The sequence below is a fragment of the Laetiporus sulphureus genome (assembly GCF_001632365.1).
Source record: "Laetiporus sulphureus 93-53 unplaced genomic scaffold LAESUscaffold_22, whole genome shotgun sequence".
In the NCBI taxonomy this organism is placed as follows: domain Eukaryota; kingdom Fungi; phylum Basidiomycota; class Agaricomycetes; order Polyporales; family Laetiporaceae; genus Laetiporus; species Laetiporus sulphureus.
In genome coordinates, this window is record NW_024468531.1 from 94903 (window position 1) to 111696 (window position 16794).

General features: G+C 53.0%; 7 protein-coding genes across 7 annotated transcripts; 1 reads left to right on the forward strand and 6 right to left on the reverse strand.

Annotated features, from left to right (window-relative positions):
- Nucleotides 1-602: 602 nt before the first annotated feature.
- On the reverse strand, nucleotides 603-1322 carry LAESUDRAFT_654259 (SRA-YDG; the record flags this gene model as incomplete). Its single annotated transcript, XM_040904473.1, is given in 6 exon segments — nucleotides 603-689; nucleotides 755-788; nucleotides 851-927; nucleotides 977-1039; nucleotides 1057-1129; nucleotides 1186-1322. The coding sequence occupies 6 exon segments, from the start codon at nucleotides 1320-1322 to the stop codon at nucleotides 603-605; spliced, it is 471 nt and encodes a 156-aa protein (XP_040763799.1).
- A 401-nt stretch (nucleotides 1323-1723) lies between these two features.
- Nucleotides 1724-2487, reverse strand: LAESUDRAFT_680079 (uncharacterized protein). The gene is made up of 5 exons (XM_040905721.1): nucleotides 2477-2487; nucleotides 2332-2418; nucleotides 2192-2269; nucleotides 2114-2131; nucleotides 1724-2054 (listed from the first exon to the last, which is right to left on the reverse strand). Exons 1-5 carry the CDS (start codon nucleotides 2480-2482, stop codon nucleotides 1992-1994), a joined length of 252 nt encoding a protein of 83 aa, XP_040763800.1. The 5' UTR covers nucleotides 2483-2487; the 3' UTR covers nucleotides 1724-1991.
- Nucleotides 2488-2959: 472 nt separating this feature from the next.
- Nucleotides 2960-4748, reverse strand: LAESUDRAFT_700931 (uncharacterized protein). The gene is made up of 3 exons (XM_040906431.1): nucleotides 4426-4748; nucleotides 4346-4369; nucleotides 2960-4281 (listed from the first exon to the last, which is right to left on the reverse strand). The coding sequence occupies exons 1-3, from the start codon at nucleotides 4536-4538 to the stop codon at nucleotides 3354-3356; spliced, it is 1065 nt and encodes a 354-aa protein (XP_040763801.1). The 5' UTR covers nucleotides 4539-4748; the 3' UTR covers nucleotides 2960-3353.
- A 137-nt stretch (nucleotides 4749-4885) lies between these two features.
- LAESUDRAFT_700933 (Sodium/sulfate symporter) lies at nucleotides 4886-8816 on the forward strand. Its single transcript, XM_040906432.1, has 14 exons — nucleotides 4886-5223; nucleotides 5273-5323; nucleotides 5378-5838; nucleotides 5889-6270; nucleotides 6322-6927; nucleotides 6981-7172; nucleotides 7223-7262; nucleotides 7315-7365; nucleotides 7431-7832; nucleotides 7884-8057; nucleotides 8112-8284; nucleotides 8339-8429; nucleotides 8488-8528; nucleotides 8584-8816. Exons 1-14 carry the CDS (start codon nucleotides 5213-5215, stop codon nucleotides 8588-8590), a joined length of 2682 nt encoding a protein of 893 aa, XP_040763802.1. The 5' UTR covers nucleotides 4886-5212; the 3' UTR covers nucleotides 8591-8816.
- Nucleotides 8817-9027: 211 nt separating this feature from the next.
- On the reverse strand, nucleotides 9028-10222 carry LAESUDRAFT_759600 (uncharacterized protein; the record flags this gene model as incomplete). The annotated part of the gene is made up of 7 exons (XM_040912611.1): nucleotides 9028-9376; nucleotides 9428-9465; nucleotides 9516-9564; nucleotides 9624-9639; nucleotides 9700-9764; nucleotides 9955-10052; nucleotides 10106-10222. 7 exons carry the CDS (start codon nucleotides 10220-10222, stop codon nucleotides 9028-9030), a joined length of 732 nt encoding a protein of 243 aa, XP_040763803.1.
- Nucleotides 10223-10289: 67 nt separating this feature from the next.
- On the reverse strand, nucleotides 10290-10803 carry LAESUDRAFT_195841 (uncharacterized protein). Its single transcript, XM_040901535.1, has one exon. It carries the CDS (start codon nucleotides 10703-10705, stop codon nucleotides 10391-10393), a length of 315 nt encoding a protein of 104 aa, XP_040763804.1. The 5' UTR covers nucleotides 10706-10803; the 3' UTR covers nucleotides 10290-10390.
- Nucleotides 10804-11452: 649 nt separating this feature from the next.
- On the reverse strand, nucleotides 11453-13431 carry LAESUDRAFT_714458 (uncharacterized protein; the record flags this gene model as incomplete). Its single annotated transcript, XM_040907068.1, has 2 exons — nucleotides 11453-12716; nucleotides 12773-13431. 2 exons carry the CDS (start codon nucleotides 13429-13431, stop codon nucleotides 11453-11455), a joined length of 1923 nt encoding a protein of 640 aa, XP_040763805.1.
- Between the last annotated feature and the right edge of the window lie 3363 nt (nucleotides 13432-16794).

Consider the following 16794-nt stretch of genomic DNA (forward strand, 5'->3'; position numbering starts at 1 on the left):
GCTGATGAGGTCCGCTCACAGCATCGTGTTTGCGATGCACGTCGGTGGGAGGGTTCGTTGACACTGAGGGACCAGCCCGTCGGCGTTCACCCGTCGCAGGCGAAACAACATGACCACCGGGGCCACGGGCTTGCTCCACACGCGCACCGGGACGGACCGAAGACGCCCCCGACGCAACTGGCTTTCGTACAGTATCACCAGTTTTCTTGAATTTTATCTCGGCATGCTGGTTCGGATAAGGAACAAGCCGCAGGGGATGTCGCGTCGACGTCTGCGTGCGCGATGGTCCAGCTGGACTAGCTGGCTGAACTGTACGGGCTGAACGAGCTGGCTCGTCAGCCTTGTATGGAACGAGATGCAATTGGGAGTGCGTGGGCGCAGAGCCGTCGGATGGAGCCTGTCTCGATGCTGGGAGGGTAGAGGAACCTGCGGCTGCACTCGACGCGGGGATGGGTATTCCCTCGAACTTTGGCTCCGGAATCGGGCTGTACTGTCGCTTTGTCCGGGGCTGTGTGTTGACTTTTCGCACGAAACCCTCCCGGCGGGGAATACGTGTCTGCCCTGGTAGTCTCTATCGAGACAGTGTTCGAATGCCATCAGTATTATACTTGAGGAAATCCGTGTGAAAGGCATACCTTAAACTCGTATTTGCAGACTAGATGCCCAGATTTGCCTTTCTGTCTCCATGCCTGTCATCAATGGTTAGCGCAATGACTCAGTGGTTCGTTAGCGGAACCAATGAAATTAGACGCACATCCACGACGCGATAGAGCCCGTCGTAACGGTACCTATAATCCGCAGCGCAGTTAACATCGCGTCCAGTACAATTTCTTCGCGGAAACCTACTCACCCACTTGCTGGAGCCCAGTCAGAATCAAGGTTATAACCCCTTACAACACGAACGGGCTTCCCCGTCTTCGACGATATCTATACTCGCAGTCAGATCCGAGATTTTTCGTGATCTCGCCTTACATACCAACAGAGACTTGTTTCTGCTGTTGCCGAATGTTTGGTCGAATAGTTGCGGGCCCATGCGGGTCTAAATCAGGCTCTGACTGAGCGTTGGTTTCCTGCGAGGACCCGTGTGAACCTCACCTTGTTGTCGCTACCCCCGCAGCCAGTGTATACACTGACAAGTGTCGAGTTCAGCAAGCTGCAATGGACCCGTTGAAGTTTCTTACTCACAAACTTTCTCCTTCATCCTCGTCGTCGTCATAGCCGCCGGACAGCACCACGCTGTATGCGCCCTTGTCCTTACTTCCGTAAATTCCAGCCATGATGCCGGGATGCACGGCGGAGTCGCTGCAAGCCAGCCTGTTCATTCGTTTCATTCAGCGATCTGGAGGACGCCAACGACAAATGTGTTTTCGTACCGACTCTCGAAGCGCGTCCCAACCTCGACACCGGGAATGTCCCCGAAGACGTCGCTACGTAGAACGGTCAGGTGTCATTGATCGTTGTCCAGCAGCCTCACATTAGCACTTACGGATGATGTGTCCTTTTTGCTCGGACACGTTGGATAGGGCCGGGCATGGTTCAAGTGAGGGAGTGAGATGCGATTACTGATAGCAGTAAGTAAGAGGAACAATACGATCGCCGTTCCAATTTTCGCTTCGGATTTAGTAATGCTGTTGCACGTGCTTGTCTCGGGACACTCCAGGCCGTTCCAAGAACCAAGTTGCACAAGTTGAGATGCTCGGAGCATTGAAGGCAGTTGCCATGTGCGTAACGTCCATTGTTCTTTCTATGATAAGTATGTAGCGGGAATGCAGCGCTGTCTGCACGTAGACCCTACTATTGATCGACAGTGCAGATCATCACTCGACCACACAGGCGTCATCTTCTCTCGACACCGGGCCATCAGTGCATCAAAGCTTGCAACCGGACCTTTCCCATGTCGATCTCACATACAAGAAAGCAGATAGCTACAAGACACAGGCCACGCGTTCGTCCTTCTCAGCGTCAACTCCCAATATCTCAAGGGACGAGGTTCAACCCGAACCCTCTCCAACATGCGAAAGCGTTTCCGGATTGTGTGATACGCGATGGCCGTGCTTTCAGTTGTCATCCTCTGATCAGTCGTGTCGCTCAGAGGACACTGTAGCATACTCACTTGATCTGTGAAGATGACCTATTGGAGAAGCGATGGTGAGTGACGAGTCCACGACACAGTGAGAATCTTTTCTGTTACCTTAGGCGGGTGCTTTACAGTGATGCCAAGGTCGCCAGCATTCTTGATGTCTTCCTCCGTCCGGAGGACCGCTTCTACCTGTTGTCACCAGGCTTTCTCAGCTGAAAAGAACAAACGAAGAACAAAGTACCGCCGTCCACCTTTCCTTCATGCGTTCCACCCCGTATACGGGTGAACACCTCGTCGCCAACCTTGATGGGATGTCCTTCCTTGTCCCGAACTTCGTGCTGAACGCGTGCTCTCAACATGATGGAGCCAACTTGAGATGGGACCGGGATATCTTACCGTCATGGCAGGATATGTATGCGATGGTAAGCTTGCTTCAGCGGCGATGAATAACGAGGCCGTGGTTCGCAAAGAAACTTGAAAGCAGAATGTGTTTATGTATTTACCGAGCTCGAATCGGAATGCCAAGCGACGCGTCATGGCATTACATAGCTACTGAAGTTATGCAATTAACGCCACGGCCGATCGACAGACCGATCGAGTACATGCATCGGCTGGCCACACCATTCCAGGCGCTCGACTGGCGCTCGGCGTGGCAACTAGGTAGAATAACAAGTTTGTGAAGCGAGCTGAATCCGCGCGCCCTACATGTGATGATCAATCTTCAGCTTCAGCTTTCAAATTTCAAGCTCAAGGATTGGGCTCACAATCCAGAGTTATCTAGAGCAACACGTCCAGATCCTATCCAGCTGTTTGGCAAACTTTTACACCTTGACGCATGATTGATGATTGCTGTGCAGAAAACCACTCACAGACTTCAGCACGAGCATGCGCGACCGAGTATATTAGTATATAGACTATACTTCATATTCGGGCCGTGTTGTCTAAATATATGCGGCGTTGATCACAAACAAAAAAGAATGCACAGAATCCAGAGTCCTATCCTCAGTAAACAATCTGATCATATAACTTGGCATGACTTCCATCCCTCGTATCACCCGAGAAGTCCGCAATCCGCCTTGCTGTAAGTCTACGTGGAGAGCATGTATGGCGGGTACAGCGTAATCTACTGGCTTTCGGCCTCCTCGGATTCGGCAGGGACCTTGTGTTGATGCTGGCGCGGGCGCAGCGTACTCGCGAGCGTGTCTCGTAGACATACATACGGGGAAGCAGCATTCTCGTCAACCAGAGCAACACAAGACAGAAAATGACAAACTCACTCATGCAGCTGTGCGCCAAAATATTTCGAGGCGCTCTGATGGGATGATGGCTTGTGCGGCTTGCAGAGCTTCCGGTGCCTTGGCCAGTCATATAGCTGGCATTGCCTCGGCGGCGAGCAGTATGGCGCCTTCTTGCATCGCGAGCAGACGAGCAACACGTTCTCTCCCTCGGACCCTCTCCCGCAAAACGTGCAGATCTCGTCCCTCATACGCCTCCGCCGCTTATCTTCCCTATCCACCACGTCCCATGTCGCCATATGCTCCACTCCCCGGCTGGCGAGCTTGCGCGTGCTGTCGACGCACATCCGCGCCGTGAGGCCGTCATTGTCCTTGATGTCGATGTTGCCGCCGCGCTCGAGGTACCACGCGAGCGCGTCCGCTGCTCGCTGCACGAGCTCTGCGTTCCGCGGTTCCCAGATGAGTGTGATGTCGTGCGCGGCCGTCGCGCCGTATCGATTCCGATGGTTTACGTCTCCCCCTGCGTCGTACAAGATCTGCGCGAATTCAGGGTCGAACGCAGGTTTGGTCGATAGCGCGTGATAAAGCGCCGTAGAGCCACATATGTCTTCTGCCTCGACGGGGAGGTTTACTTCCGAGACGAGCCAGCGCGCGATATCGAGGAGGTGAAGGCGCGCATCTGGATGATGGAGTGTCCCGAGGAGGAGCAGGGTGTAAATAGGGACTCTCGTCTCGCCCCAGCGTAGTGCTAGTAGATCCTGGACGGCGGCCTCGCGAGCAACAAACTCGGAGTTGGTCTCGGGAAGTAGTTTTGCGAGGCGGCCGAACCAGTCTGCCTTGACGCGTGCAAAATCGCCTTCGAAAAGGCTGCGGCCGTACTCATTCAGGTCGTGGATGGCATCGAGCCGATGGGCACTGAACCACCTTCGTAGACGGAGAGCTTCGTGGCCTTGGAGACTTCCAGTGCTGATGACAGTGAGGGTATAGATCAGACGTGTCAGGATGATGGAGGAGCAACTGTGGCACCGACCTCCGTAGCAGCTCTTCTATTGGTCTGGTATCGACGGCGCGGTCAACCGATGGCAAATCGATCAGTTAATTCAAACGTACCGACCATCCTTCGGTTCCGCCTGGGATGATAAGACATGTACCTTCTCCTGTAGTTCCGGATCCGAGAAATTCAAAGGAGTAGCGTTTGTAGAAGAGTTGTCGTTGTCGGGCATCGGCCAAAGAGGAACCGTGTCCTCAGTCTAACGAAGTGCCAGGAATAACTGAACGATTCTTCTAGCAGACCTAGTAGCGATATTCGCTATATCAAACTCAACCAGAACTCTAGCACACCGAGAGAGGCACTATGACAGGAGAACGAGCAGCCCCTTGAAGTGTTCTGGCGTGAGGTAGGCCCGAGGCGGGGAGTCGGGCTGCGAGGTGCGGGGTAACGGGAGGATCAAAAGCAATGATCCAATTGATTACAAACGGAAGTAAGAGTTCCCACGACTTGTCAAGTCTTACCATCGTACAAATCGCGTTCATTTTTCAAGCGGCTGCACGCGAGCGCTTCCCCAATCATCTCAGCCACCGCTCATTTCGCTCTCCTCCTACGATTTTCTCCACTGCCTACCACTCCGGGCGACGTCGAGCCACGTACTCACGGTCATTTCATCTCAATCTACTCCTCGGGGACTTCTCGCGGACGAAGGCTTCGCCTGCAGGCATCTTATTCCCGTCCACGTGAAAACCTCGGTTGCTCCGCCCAGCAAACGCCCATACTTGGATTTGCACATTTGGCGGCTCGCCGACAGCAGCCACCACGACGCATCTTATCCCGGAATCCATTCCACTGACGACCCTTCGTCGTCGGGGTCCCGTCGCTGGCTTTGATATCTCTGCGTTTGCGATGAAGTTCAGGTATGTGCCTCTGTGCTCCGGTGCTCTTGACTCTTGACATAGTCTCTAGCTCGTCTCTAAAGTTCAACGCCGTCCCCGAGTGGTGGGACGAATACATAGCGTGAGACGCAGATATATTTGATCTACACGTCGATAAGTTACTGACATCCCGAAGTTATGATGCCCTCAAGAAAGCCGTCTACCAGCTCGAGAAGCAACAAGCTGGCCTTGGAGAATCTCTCCTCGAAGGCCACGACCTCGAGGCTAATGAGGAAACTGCCCTAATAGGCCATCCAGTCGACCACCTCTCCACCGACAGCCTCTTTGTCCCTCTTCTCGACCGAGAGCTCAAGAAGATCTGCATCTTCTACGAGGCCCAGGAGAAGGAGTTGCTTGACGAGGTCAAACAGCTTGAGCGACTCGTGGAACAACAGGAGGAGGTTGGTCCTGATGCGGGCCACCAGTACACGGATGCTGACACCGATGACGACGAAGATGAAGATGAAGAGTACGAGGACATCCACAGCCTCAATAGTCCACTCCGGAGCCGAGAACCCACACGTTCGCCATCCCGTCATCCAAATCGTCAGCATTCTATGTCTCTGAGCAACGCTATGGGTGCTCCTCACGTTCCAGGTAAGCCTTCTAATCCCTGCACTCCCACTCACCCTCAGCATTGTCATCAGGAAGCAAGAAGAGGTTAGAGTCGGCGCATGCCCGTCGGTACAGCTTGTCGTCAGCGGATGATCACGGTGAACTGGAAGCCAGTATCGCCTCCCTTCGCTCCCAGTATGTCGAGCAATCGGCACAATCATCCGGATCCCATGCAACTGGGGCGTCGGCTTCTCCTCAGAACACGACACGCGGCCTCTCCAGCAAGTTAAATCGTATGAAGGACAGCATTACGTCGCTCGGCGCCCCGCCAACAGTATGGACAGCTAAGAACAATTACGCGATGGACATCCAGCTTTTGTTCAAGCGGCGTATCACAAATCTCTACCTGTCCATCACGTCGCTCAGGTCTTACGTCGAGCTCAACTATTCCGGGTTCCGCAAGATTCTGAAAAAGTACGTGTGCTTCAGCGCTTTGCATCGCATACATTCCCTAACCCTTTGCAGGTACGACAAGGTGACTGATAGCGAACTCCAAGAACATTACCTCCACGACATCGTCGAGCAGGCAACACCGTTCACTCAAGCTTCGAAGGACAAGCTATCCGGCGTCATTGCCTCCCTCGTCCAGCTCTACGCCAAGTGCGTGACACACGGGGACGTCCCCGCGGCGCAGCGCCAGCTCAAGCTGCATCAGCGCGAGCATATTGCATGGGAGCGCGACACCGTCTGGCGGCAGATGATTGGACAAGCACGGCGCGGCGAGACCGATACCGCAGGCCCCGCTGCCCTCGGCGGCTCGCTCGTGCTCGAGCCCGAGAAGAGCTTGCTCGATGTGCGCACACGCGCGGGACGCCTTCGGCTCACGGCGAAACAATTGTACCTGCTGCTGTCGCTCATAACGTTTGCCATACTGTTGAATGTACGAACTATCGATGGGGTGGAGGCGAACAGGTGTTTCGCGATATTGGTGTTCGCGACGATCATGTGGGCGACGGAAGCGATCCCGCTGTTCGTGACATCCATCCTTGTCCCGCTATTGCTTGTGTGTCTGCGGGTCATCCGTTCGTCTGATGATGAGGAGAGGCGTCTGAGCACATCTGAGGCGACGAAGTGAGTTAAGCTTGTTGTGTTGCTGCAGAGATCGTTCTGATGATATGTTGCAGGTACATTTTCTCCATGATGTTCTCGCCGACGATCATGCTGTTGATCGGTGGCTTCACAATCGCTTCTGCATTGAGCAAGACTGCCATCGACCGTGTACTGATTACGAAGGTGCTGAGTTTGGCGGGCACAAGACCGAGTGTTGTATTGCTTGCGTTCATGGGTGTCGCGTGCTTCGCAAGTATGTGGATAAGGTGAGTTGCTTCGACGATGCCAGTCCAGTTGTTCGCTCACATCATGCCAGTAACGTCGCGGCACCGACTCTGTGCTTCTCGTTGATCCAGGTCTGTTGCCCTATTTGTCACATATTGATATCAACCACTCATGCCGTCACAGCCGATCCTGCGGACACTGCCTGCTAAATCGAAGTTTGCGCCTTGCCTGATTGTACGTACTCATTCATATACCCTTACGGGAGCTCTTGACTGATGGTGTGATGATTCTCGCCGCAGCTAGGCATTGCACTGGCAGCAAACATTGGTGGACAGAGTTCGCCCATCTCCTCTCCACAGAACCTCATCGCTCTTGCAGCCATGGACCCTCCACTAGACTGGGCGAGCTGGTTCGCGGTAGCCCTCCCGGTCTCTGGCGTCTCTATCTTGCTGATCTGGGTGCTACTTCTCGTGACGTACCGGCCTTCCCGTTCGCCAGATGGAGAGTGTGAACTTGAGATAAGGCCCATCCGTGCCCCGAAGGAGAACTTCACCGCGAAGCAGTACTGGGTCTCCATCGTGTGTCTAGTGACGATCCTTCTTTGGTGCTTTGAGCATGAGATCGAAGATCTCGTGGGGGACATGGGTATCGTTGCAATAATCCCGATTGTGGCGTTCTTCTCTACAGGCGTCCTGAAGAAGGTATGGTCCTGTATTAGCATCCTCTGTACCCAATGTTGACTCTCGTTGCAGGAGGACTTCGAGCAGTTCCTCTGGACGGTCGTCTTCCTCGCGATGGGCGGTATCGCCCTTGGCAAAGGGGTCACCTCTAGCGGTCTATTAGATGTAATGGACGACAAGATCCGAGAGCTCATCTCGGGCCTGTCGCTCTATACTGTCGTCCTCGTGCTGTCGTTCATTGTCCTGGTGAGCATTTGAACGATATTTTGAGGTAGTGTTTCCGCTCACGAATTCTCTCAGGTTGTGTCGACGTTCATCAGCCATACTATCGCCAGTGTGCTGCTGGTACCGATCGCCAAGGAAGTTGGCAGCAACATGCCAGGAAACAGGGAGAATCTTTTGATTTTCCTTACTGGCCTGTTGTGCTCGACAGGAATGGGCATGCCTGTTTCCGGCTTCCCGAACCAGACAGCGTAAGCTAAGAACAGTTCATCTGGTCTGCGATATGCTCACGCCACGTTACACAGCGCGAACCAAGAAGATGAGATGGGTCAGCTGTACTTGACTAATGTTGATTTCCTCAAGAATGGCGTCCCTGCTAGCATCATCGCCATGATGGTATGTTATTTGCAGTTCAGTTGAGGGTTGCAGGTCTGAACGGTTCGGATTTTTGTAGGTCGTTGCGACAGTCGGCTTCCTCTTGATGCAAGTGATAGGGTATGTGTCTTTCGATCCTCTCCAGCGTGTGGATGGCTGATGCGTTTGTCCTCAGCCTCTAATGCTAGAACAATTTATTTCATTGTGGTATCATGCTTTGCTGCGAACTATTCTTCATAATAGATGCTTCCACATATTTGTTTTGGTCACTGAATGGGGGGCCAGTCCCCGATATCCACAAGAAGTCAGCGAATCTGTGTATCGATACAATCCTTGCTTATTTAGTTGTCCTTTGTGACGAGACTGTATCAACAACCAATTCTTGATGTCACGGAACGATATTTTGAGCAGCATCGTTGTGCGTCTCACCATCAGTGGACTGAGAAAGAAGAGAACAGTCATGATAGCAATGCCGCTGCATTGCTTGAAATGTATGCACGTATCGTTAAATATCCTCGTCATTACATGCGCCAGCGCACGGTGCCTAAATCGTACTGTTTATACAAGCATCTGGTATCCACCCTATATCCACCCATCCTTCAATGGACCAAAGCTCACATCAGCACTCGCTGTTTCCGTCCATTGACCTACTTATGGACTCCTCTTCCAAATGAATCAGCTCATCGCCTTTACAGTCTCCCGATACATCTTCCGGTTCCACACAGTGCGCACAGGACTCGTTGCTCATGCATGAGCACTCCGAACCGTCCGTGGACGTTAGAGTGCTAATTGTGAGCGAGTGTCGCTCATGGTCAAGGGGCGCGCCCATGCTGCCAACGAAGGCAGGGAACCGTACCGTCGACGGGGAAGAGCGGACGAAGGATGGCCCGCCATCCAATGACTCGTCGTCCGTAGACGAGACTTGGCGAAGGTTGAGAAGGAAGCGGGAGATGATGATGGAGGACAACCTGTGGTGTTGTCAGGGTGTCAAGTTCATAGCGAATCCACGAGAAGCTGACACGAACGATGTGACGAAAAAGGTGATGTCCAAGAACACCTGGCTCTGCATTAGTTTTGATGCCCTTGCGAAATAGAAGAGGACGTTACATTCGTGAGGGACAACACAAGATGGGCGACGTTCAGGACAAGAAGTACGCTGATGGATGGCAATCATCATAAGTCGTCGCTCTTCGAACATTGCATGCTCAAACCTACGCAAAGTAGATGGTTCCTGAAGACAATGTATAACGTCTGCGATACGACCGTCGTTGATGCATGCTGGAGGACGTACCATCTCTCAACAACAAAGTCACGATGGACGCCTTCATGTTAACAGCGACGGCTTCCTTCTTGATTCTGTACGTGTTCATCCAGGTTACAACCAATACGATTGTATCAGAAGCGACCAGGCACGAGCGCGTAATTATCAGCACTGCAACACAGCCGCGTCTTCAGTATCTACTAGCGTGTGAAATGAAAGGATCGCCGCACATCTGTTGAGCAGATACATGATGCAACGATCAAACTCAAGAAAGAGACGGCGCACATAGTACTGGTCGTTGCGGAGATATCACTGCCAGCATTACATGCAATGCCGAAACCTGGCACGTCAATAGTGGAGAACGACGCTCTGACATCGCTGAACTGCTTGCACTGTCAATACATGCATCTGCGGTTGGTCAGCAGTCCGGACTCACAAGGTTTGTGCCGACAGGCACCAGGCTCAACACCAGAGTGATGGAGGCAATTTGAAAGTTTCGATGGCCAACGGCGAAAACACGAAGAGCAGAGAAAACTTGTAGAATATCACTCATGAGACGCCGCGACGACAGTCGATACACAACTCACCGGCCCATACAACAGATAAAAGTAGCTGAAACCCTGGGAACAGAAGGTTGACCACCGCACAGCTGAAAATGTGTTATGTGAAATTTTGAGTATTGCGATTGCACAACACTGCCTCGTACCTCTAGGAACGGAGATTATGGAGATCCTATTATGCTCGATCGAATGGTGAACGCACTCACCTGACTGGTAGTCCATTGAGGAATGAGCAGTATCATGGACACCGCGTATCCGATACTGAACCATCTGTTGAGCGCGAACAGTGTACTTGCAACGGTTCTTTTGCGAGCCCATATAAGTTCAGCCTCTTGCGAGATCGTCAAGAGATTATCATAGAGGACGAGCGCTGCATCGTTCATGATATGAGAACGAAAAGTATGTCGACCTGCAAGGGGAACTGCATACCAGCAGCCGCGACAATGCAGTAATTCTGCGCAAAGCTGGTGTTTCATGAGTTCATTACCGCTCGAGGAAATGTGTCCATGTGGAAGTGGTGGACAACGCTCACCTCAGCTGCAATTGATACACCACCTCTGCTGTTTCATCGTTCATAGACATACCTGCTGTCGGAACGTCCAGCGAAATGAGCAGAGTTTCAAGGAGATGCGACGCAGGCTACATCGTACTCGGCGTCGTATATACGCGTCATGCGAGTCGATGCGACGAGGGCAACATCGTATTCGGCGTCGTATATCGCGTTACGCGAGTCGATGCGTGGCACTAACTTTGACGTATGCTCTTTAGAGTATGGGCTTACTTCGCTCGCTGTCAGTAGTGATGCCGTCAGTGCAGACGACGCGGAGCCGGCGGACGACACGTAAAAGACAATCGTTTTCTAGAACGGTGGGTTCATGATAAGCGATAAAGACTACAACATCAAAGTTTGGATAATGAGAGCGGCAGAGTCCACATATAGCATCGCACGAGATCAAGTGTTGTCCGAGAATATCGATGTATTCTGCCAAACAGGGCCAAGAACAAGATGAATCAAATCCAGGAACGCAGGATGAGAGAAGTCGTATACAATCAGCACTGTGGGTTGATTGTGGGTTGTGGTCGTCAAAGGTCGTGATCACACGTCAACAAAGGTCGTAACTATCATGTCAGGGCGTGAGACTGGGAAGCCGCACGGAACCGAGGACTGCAGGCTTAAGCTTGGGCTAATCCGTGACCTCTTCCTCAAATGGCAGATGCTGAGGCTACTTCTTCCATCCACTCAAGGAATTTCTGCCTGCAATCCGTCTGAAAACCACGCGAAGAACAACTGCGCAGACACCAAAGCCGACCAGTAGCACATAGGACGATAAACCAACGAGGGAAGATGGGTCGGTACCATCCTCATCGTCGTCGTCGTTACGCGTAGCATCCGAGGGACCAGAAATTGCACTGCGGATGAGATCGAGGCTTCGTAGGTTCGCTGGCAACAAGCGCTGGGTTGTAGCCGAATCATATTCGGGAGCTGTTACAAGAAGTGCTTGGTCGCGTTCCTGCTGGAGCCCTGACGTTGAGGTGATAGCGCAGCCGTTCGGCAACGGTTCCATCGCACGCGAGCGTTCACGCTCCTCTTCCAGACACTCCAGATCGGTCACCTTCTGTTCGACAACTTCAAGGCGCGAGCGGAAAGTTTCGAGAAGGGCTCGAGTAGCTGCGAGCTCATTCTCAAGACGTTCCTCCTGATCATAGAAAGCCTGGGATTCCGTGTGAGGGCCCATCAGCGGATGTTCGGTGCAATCCTCCGCAATCACGAGCGTCCCCGCGCTGTCGCATATTTCGAGGGTATTGTGAGACTCGGCGGGGGTAAAGACGGCGGTGACTACTCTCCTCTCTCCCTTATCCCGCCGGCTGCCGCTTCTGTTAACACCAAGAACCGTTCTCTGCATCTCATCCGCTTGGTCCGATGGCCCGAGGTCCGAGATCCGCTTTACGGTTACTCCAGGTTCGAGATCGAGCTCTTCCCACGCGCGGGCTCCCCAAGGGCCCTCGACAAGCTCTTGAGACCCGGATGCCATCAGAAGCGCCTCTATGCTTGGCTCACCGTCTTCTGCGAGTTTCTCCGGCAAGTCACCAGGCACAGACGGCTGCTCGACGGAGCTTTGGATTTGGAGCAATGGCTCGCCAGCAGGTTCTTCACTTCTGATCGAGTCGTTCTCTTTGTCAGGACTGTCATCAAAGCTGTCATTCGAGCTGAAGCTGCCGGTCCGCTCGAAGGATGCCACCATCCGAATCACTCTTCCGCTCCGGGAACGTCGCAAGCGAGATGCACCGTCTCCATTCTCACCCTCATCCGCAGATAGCTCAAGTGAGCTCCCCGAGGAGTTGTATGACGGTCGCGAGAAGAATGCCGTGTCAGGAGATGAGTTCGGAGACGCCTCGGGTCCCCAGATGCGGCCCTTCAGGACGTTCTGGCGGAGATCATGGGATGCTGATAGAATGGCTTCGCGCCACTTCTTGTTCATACCCATTCTGGGTGGTCAAGAAAATGAGGGGCATATTCAACGCCATACTCGAGAGTCACTCACTCCTCCAAGTCGGCCTCTGCAAGCCTTAGGAACGTGCGCCCGCTGATCATCTTTGCCTTGGCAAAGGCGGCGATATCTTTGGCGACTCGAAGGGGAAGGACCACAGGTTCAGACTCGCCTGGTTTCCCCCGTGATGTCACTCGGAGCGCCATGACGAGATAGGTGGATAGCTGGGAAGGTGTCCAAACTTTCGGATTGGAGGGGAAGTCTTCCATAGGCACAGAGCTTTGCTGCTCTTCATCGACGGGGTATGTTGGCAGCGTCTCCGCGCGTTTCTTACGATGTTCTGGCGGACTAGCACTGCCGTGTTCTTCAGTTGTTGGAGTGTCATGGTTGGTAAGCGATGGGGGTATGGGAAGTGGACGCAGAGAACGACTGGGAGACTCAGTGACAACATTCACGGACTTTGACGCCCTGTGGCCTTTCCTGCCCTCTGGACTGTAGTTGGCTTTGGGAGACAGCGGTACGTAAAAATGATGTGCAGCATTCACGTTGTATCCGGTAGAGTTGGATCGGGTAAGCAGTGCGGTGGTAGTCGTCTTGACAGCATAGGGATGGGGATTGGGTTTCAAGTTTGGATCATGTTTCATAGATGGAGAATAGTTGAGCCCGGGAGAAACTGGGGCCGGCAGAGTAGGCAGCGAACGCTCGGTCGACATAGTGTACAGAGGTCAAGGTTTTGAAGCAAGCAAAAACAGAGATCTCTGCATCGACAACACAAGTCAGATTTACTGGATCAACATGATGTGGGACCAAGACAAGGAATGGGTCCGCCGATGATGACAGTCTGATGTTTCGACCCGCAAGCGCGACAATCAGGCATCCCCAGCCCAGTAGAGCTCTTTAAACAAGGCGGAAGGTACAATTCTGAATCGGATGGAGATCATGAAGATGTGAAGGGACATGTACACCTGAGACAGTGCGCCCTCACGAGGGATTGCAGCACACTGAAAGAGCCCCGCCACAAGGCGCCACCCCGTACCGGTGGCACGATAACGAGACTGAAAAGTTTGCAACGACGTATCCATGAACACAAACTCACCTAACGAATGTGGCGATTGAGGACGGAAAGGCAGTATATGCAGGGGATCCGGCACCGACTCCTGCGAGAGACCGTTCACGCCGTGATAAAAACTGAGTCGATCCAGGAGCTTCAAGTTGAGCCCGTTCGCCCTCGTTTGGACGGCCTGAAACAACGATGTCAGCGAGCGAAATGGAGAGAGCAATTAATGGCGAAGACCCACCTCTGATCGCTCCGGATCCTGCAAAGAGAGTAGCGAGGGCACAGCGACCCGAACAGATGATGCTGAGTTACACGGTCAGGTGACTGGTACGCGCTGTACCGCCTGAGCGCTAAGCCTCAGTGTGGTACGCGTTTGTGTTCACCTCTGACACATGCTGGCTGCTTGAAACGGGCTCTATGTCCAACAGAATGACTCAAAGCCAGTAAGCCATCAGATTTATGCATTTGAGACTTTACGATGGCCCAAGCTCGATTCCTTCAAGGGCTTTGGTATCGCTGAATTGCCTGCTCTTGACTGGAGAGTTAAATGCGTGGGGTTCCTTGGAAAGCCACCAACGCGAGGATTATCATATCACTTATGAGTAAACAAGAACTGGGACTGCAATCGGACTCTCGCACGCTGGCATGATTGCATGATGAGCACAGACACCGCAGCGAGGCCTATATCTCCTCAGATTCTAAGACGCCACATTCAAGCGATCCTGCGTCAGGTTACGATCATCAGATAAAGTCCAGCAAGATGTGGATATATGACGAAGTCGAAGGACTTGACCCTTTTTGCGTCTGCTTACGTTTGAACGTCTTCGCGTTCTCAGAGGTATGGACTCTTCTATGGCCTCCGAATGTGGCATGGCGTGCGATATGTACGTAATGATTCGCTGTTGACACTCTCCTTCTCAGTCACCCTAATTGAGCACCCTTGCTTGACTATAAACCGTGATGACGGCCTGTTATAAAATGGACGTAAAAGATTCGTTCCTACTCTACGATGTCAGTTAAATATATTAGCTTCAGGGATAACCGAGCGCGGAAACACACCAATCTTCTTTCAAGACTGGAGATGGAGCCGTGAGTGTGCTCCAAGTCCTTGCCTCCAAGCAGTCATAATGCACCGAGAAGGATGCGTTCCTTTGTCGCGCCTTTGTTTTGAGCGTACCGTGGCCAGCCATAAGCAGAAGGTTCATTGTCTTTAACGGTTGCATCCATGGCACATGGAAGTACGAGATAACATGTCACATCTATTGCGCGATCCCTTCTTATTGACCCCACCCACTGGTGCTTTCAATTGCTTACGCCAAATGCAACCTAACGAATCAAGGGACTGCCAAGGCACATGGGTTGTCCATTCTTGTGACGCTGGCAAATTGCTCGCTGCGGACTCGCCACGTCCAGTACTGCCTACCCCATGAGTGAGCTTCCTCGCGTAACCTCATGATGTACAAACTAACCTCCCATCTTCCTCAATTCTCGTCCGGTCATACGGCCTCCCCCACACAAACCCCCTCGCATCCTGATCTCCGAACTCCGGTAAGAAGACTGCACAAACGCGGGTGCTCGGAGCACCAGATGATACGTCGAAGCCCTCGTTCTCCGGTCCCACTGAGCGCGGTTACTCGATGTCGGCGGTCCGTCCATTCCCTGAGTGTCGGAAGTACCCGTGGGCGTGGTCTGGTCATTGGACCCTCGTCAACAATAGCAATGAACCTTCCAATCCTCTGGATTCCTTCTTTGCTGCCTCGCGCACGACAGCCTCATTGAATGAGTGTTCTCTTCCCCCGGCAGATACCGTCTCCATCTCCCGTGCTTTCTCGAAGCCGCACTGAGGGCTCTCTCTGCTCCTCGCTCGCTTACCTGTCCTCTCATTGTCGCAAATTCATTAGCAGTACTTTATGTTTTTTGTTGCCTCTATGTTTCGTTTGCAAGACTCCGATAACTAAGAGAGAAATCACCCGACTATCCACCAGAGAAGACAGGGTCTCTCCACTATGTTATCTGATAGCCGAGGAAGCGACCTCGACATGGGTCGATCCTGAAGCACTCACCGGTGACCCTATGCAGGCGACGTCCTGACGGCAAGACACGCCGCATCCTCGACCCCACATAAATGAAAAGCGATAAGGGAGAGCTCCGATGGTGCTCCATTGCATCACTGGCTGGAAAGTATTACAGCACAGAGGTACACTACGCGATGCATTATACATGTGAGCAATGCTCTAGAGTAGACCCGACGGCATAATTTATAGTGTCACGGCAGATAAGAAAGCGAGCGCGCACCGCACGGCCGTAAAGGCGTGCTTTCATCACCTACCACGGACGCCAAGCGCGCTTTTCTGGATTGTAAGACTGGTCGTCCGGAGCTGCGCCGACGTGATGCCTCTCAACGAGTCGCTCCGAAAAATCACGCATGGATTCAGTGAGGAGGGGAGGAGGCGGACGCATCGATTGTCGGTCCCAGATGGGAGATAGCTGAGCTGATAGGCTGCTCTTTGCGGCTGGGATGTCGTTGGCTGCCGGGCGGTCAAGAGACGTTGGGATTAGAGGAGAGACTGTAGAGACCGAGCTGGCGGGGGACGAGGAGGTCAGAGACGGCACGCGACCATGACCAAATGATGGATCGGAGCTACACGTTCGATGGCCGCGTCAGCCCACGCGTCCCCAGAATAATTGCACACGTCTCTCACCGTAAGTCGGGGATCGTATGGCGGCGCTGATGAGAAAGCGACTCAGCACTACTGTGAGGCTCCTCATCCTCGGCCTGTAGACGTCTTAGGATGGCTATGGAGTCGTCGAAACCGTGGTGGCGCCCGGCGTCCATTGCGGAGATAGGCGGAAGTGTGATGGCTCCTGAGCGTTCACAATCCTCTCCTCGAGCCTGAATCGAAGGCAGATTTATAGCAGCTGAATGGAGGGAGCGATGGGCGGCCTCGTGAGATGACAATGGATTATGAGGATAAGGAGAGTATCGCATAGAAGCGCCCCCGTCCGAAGACGGCGACCT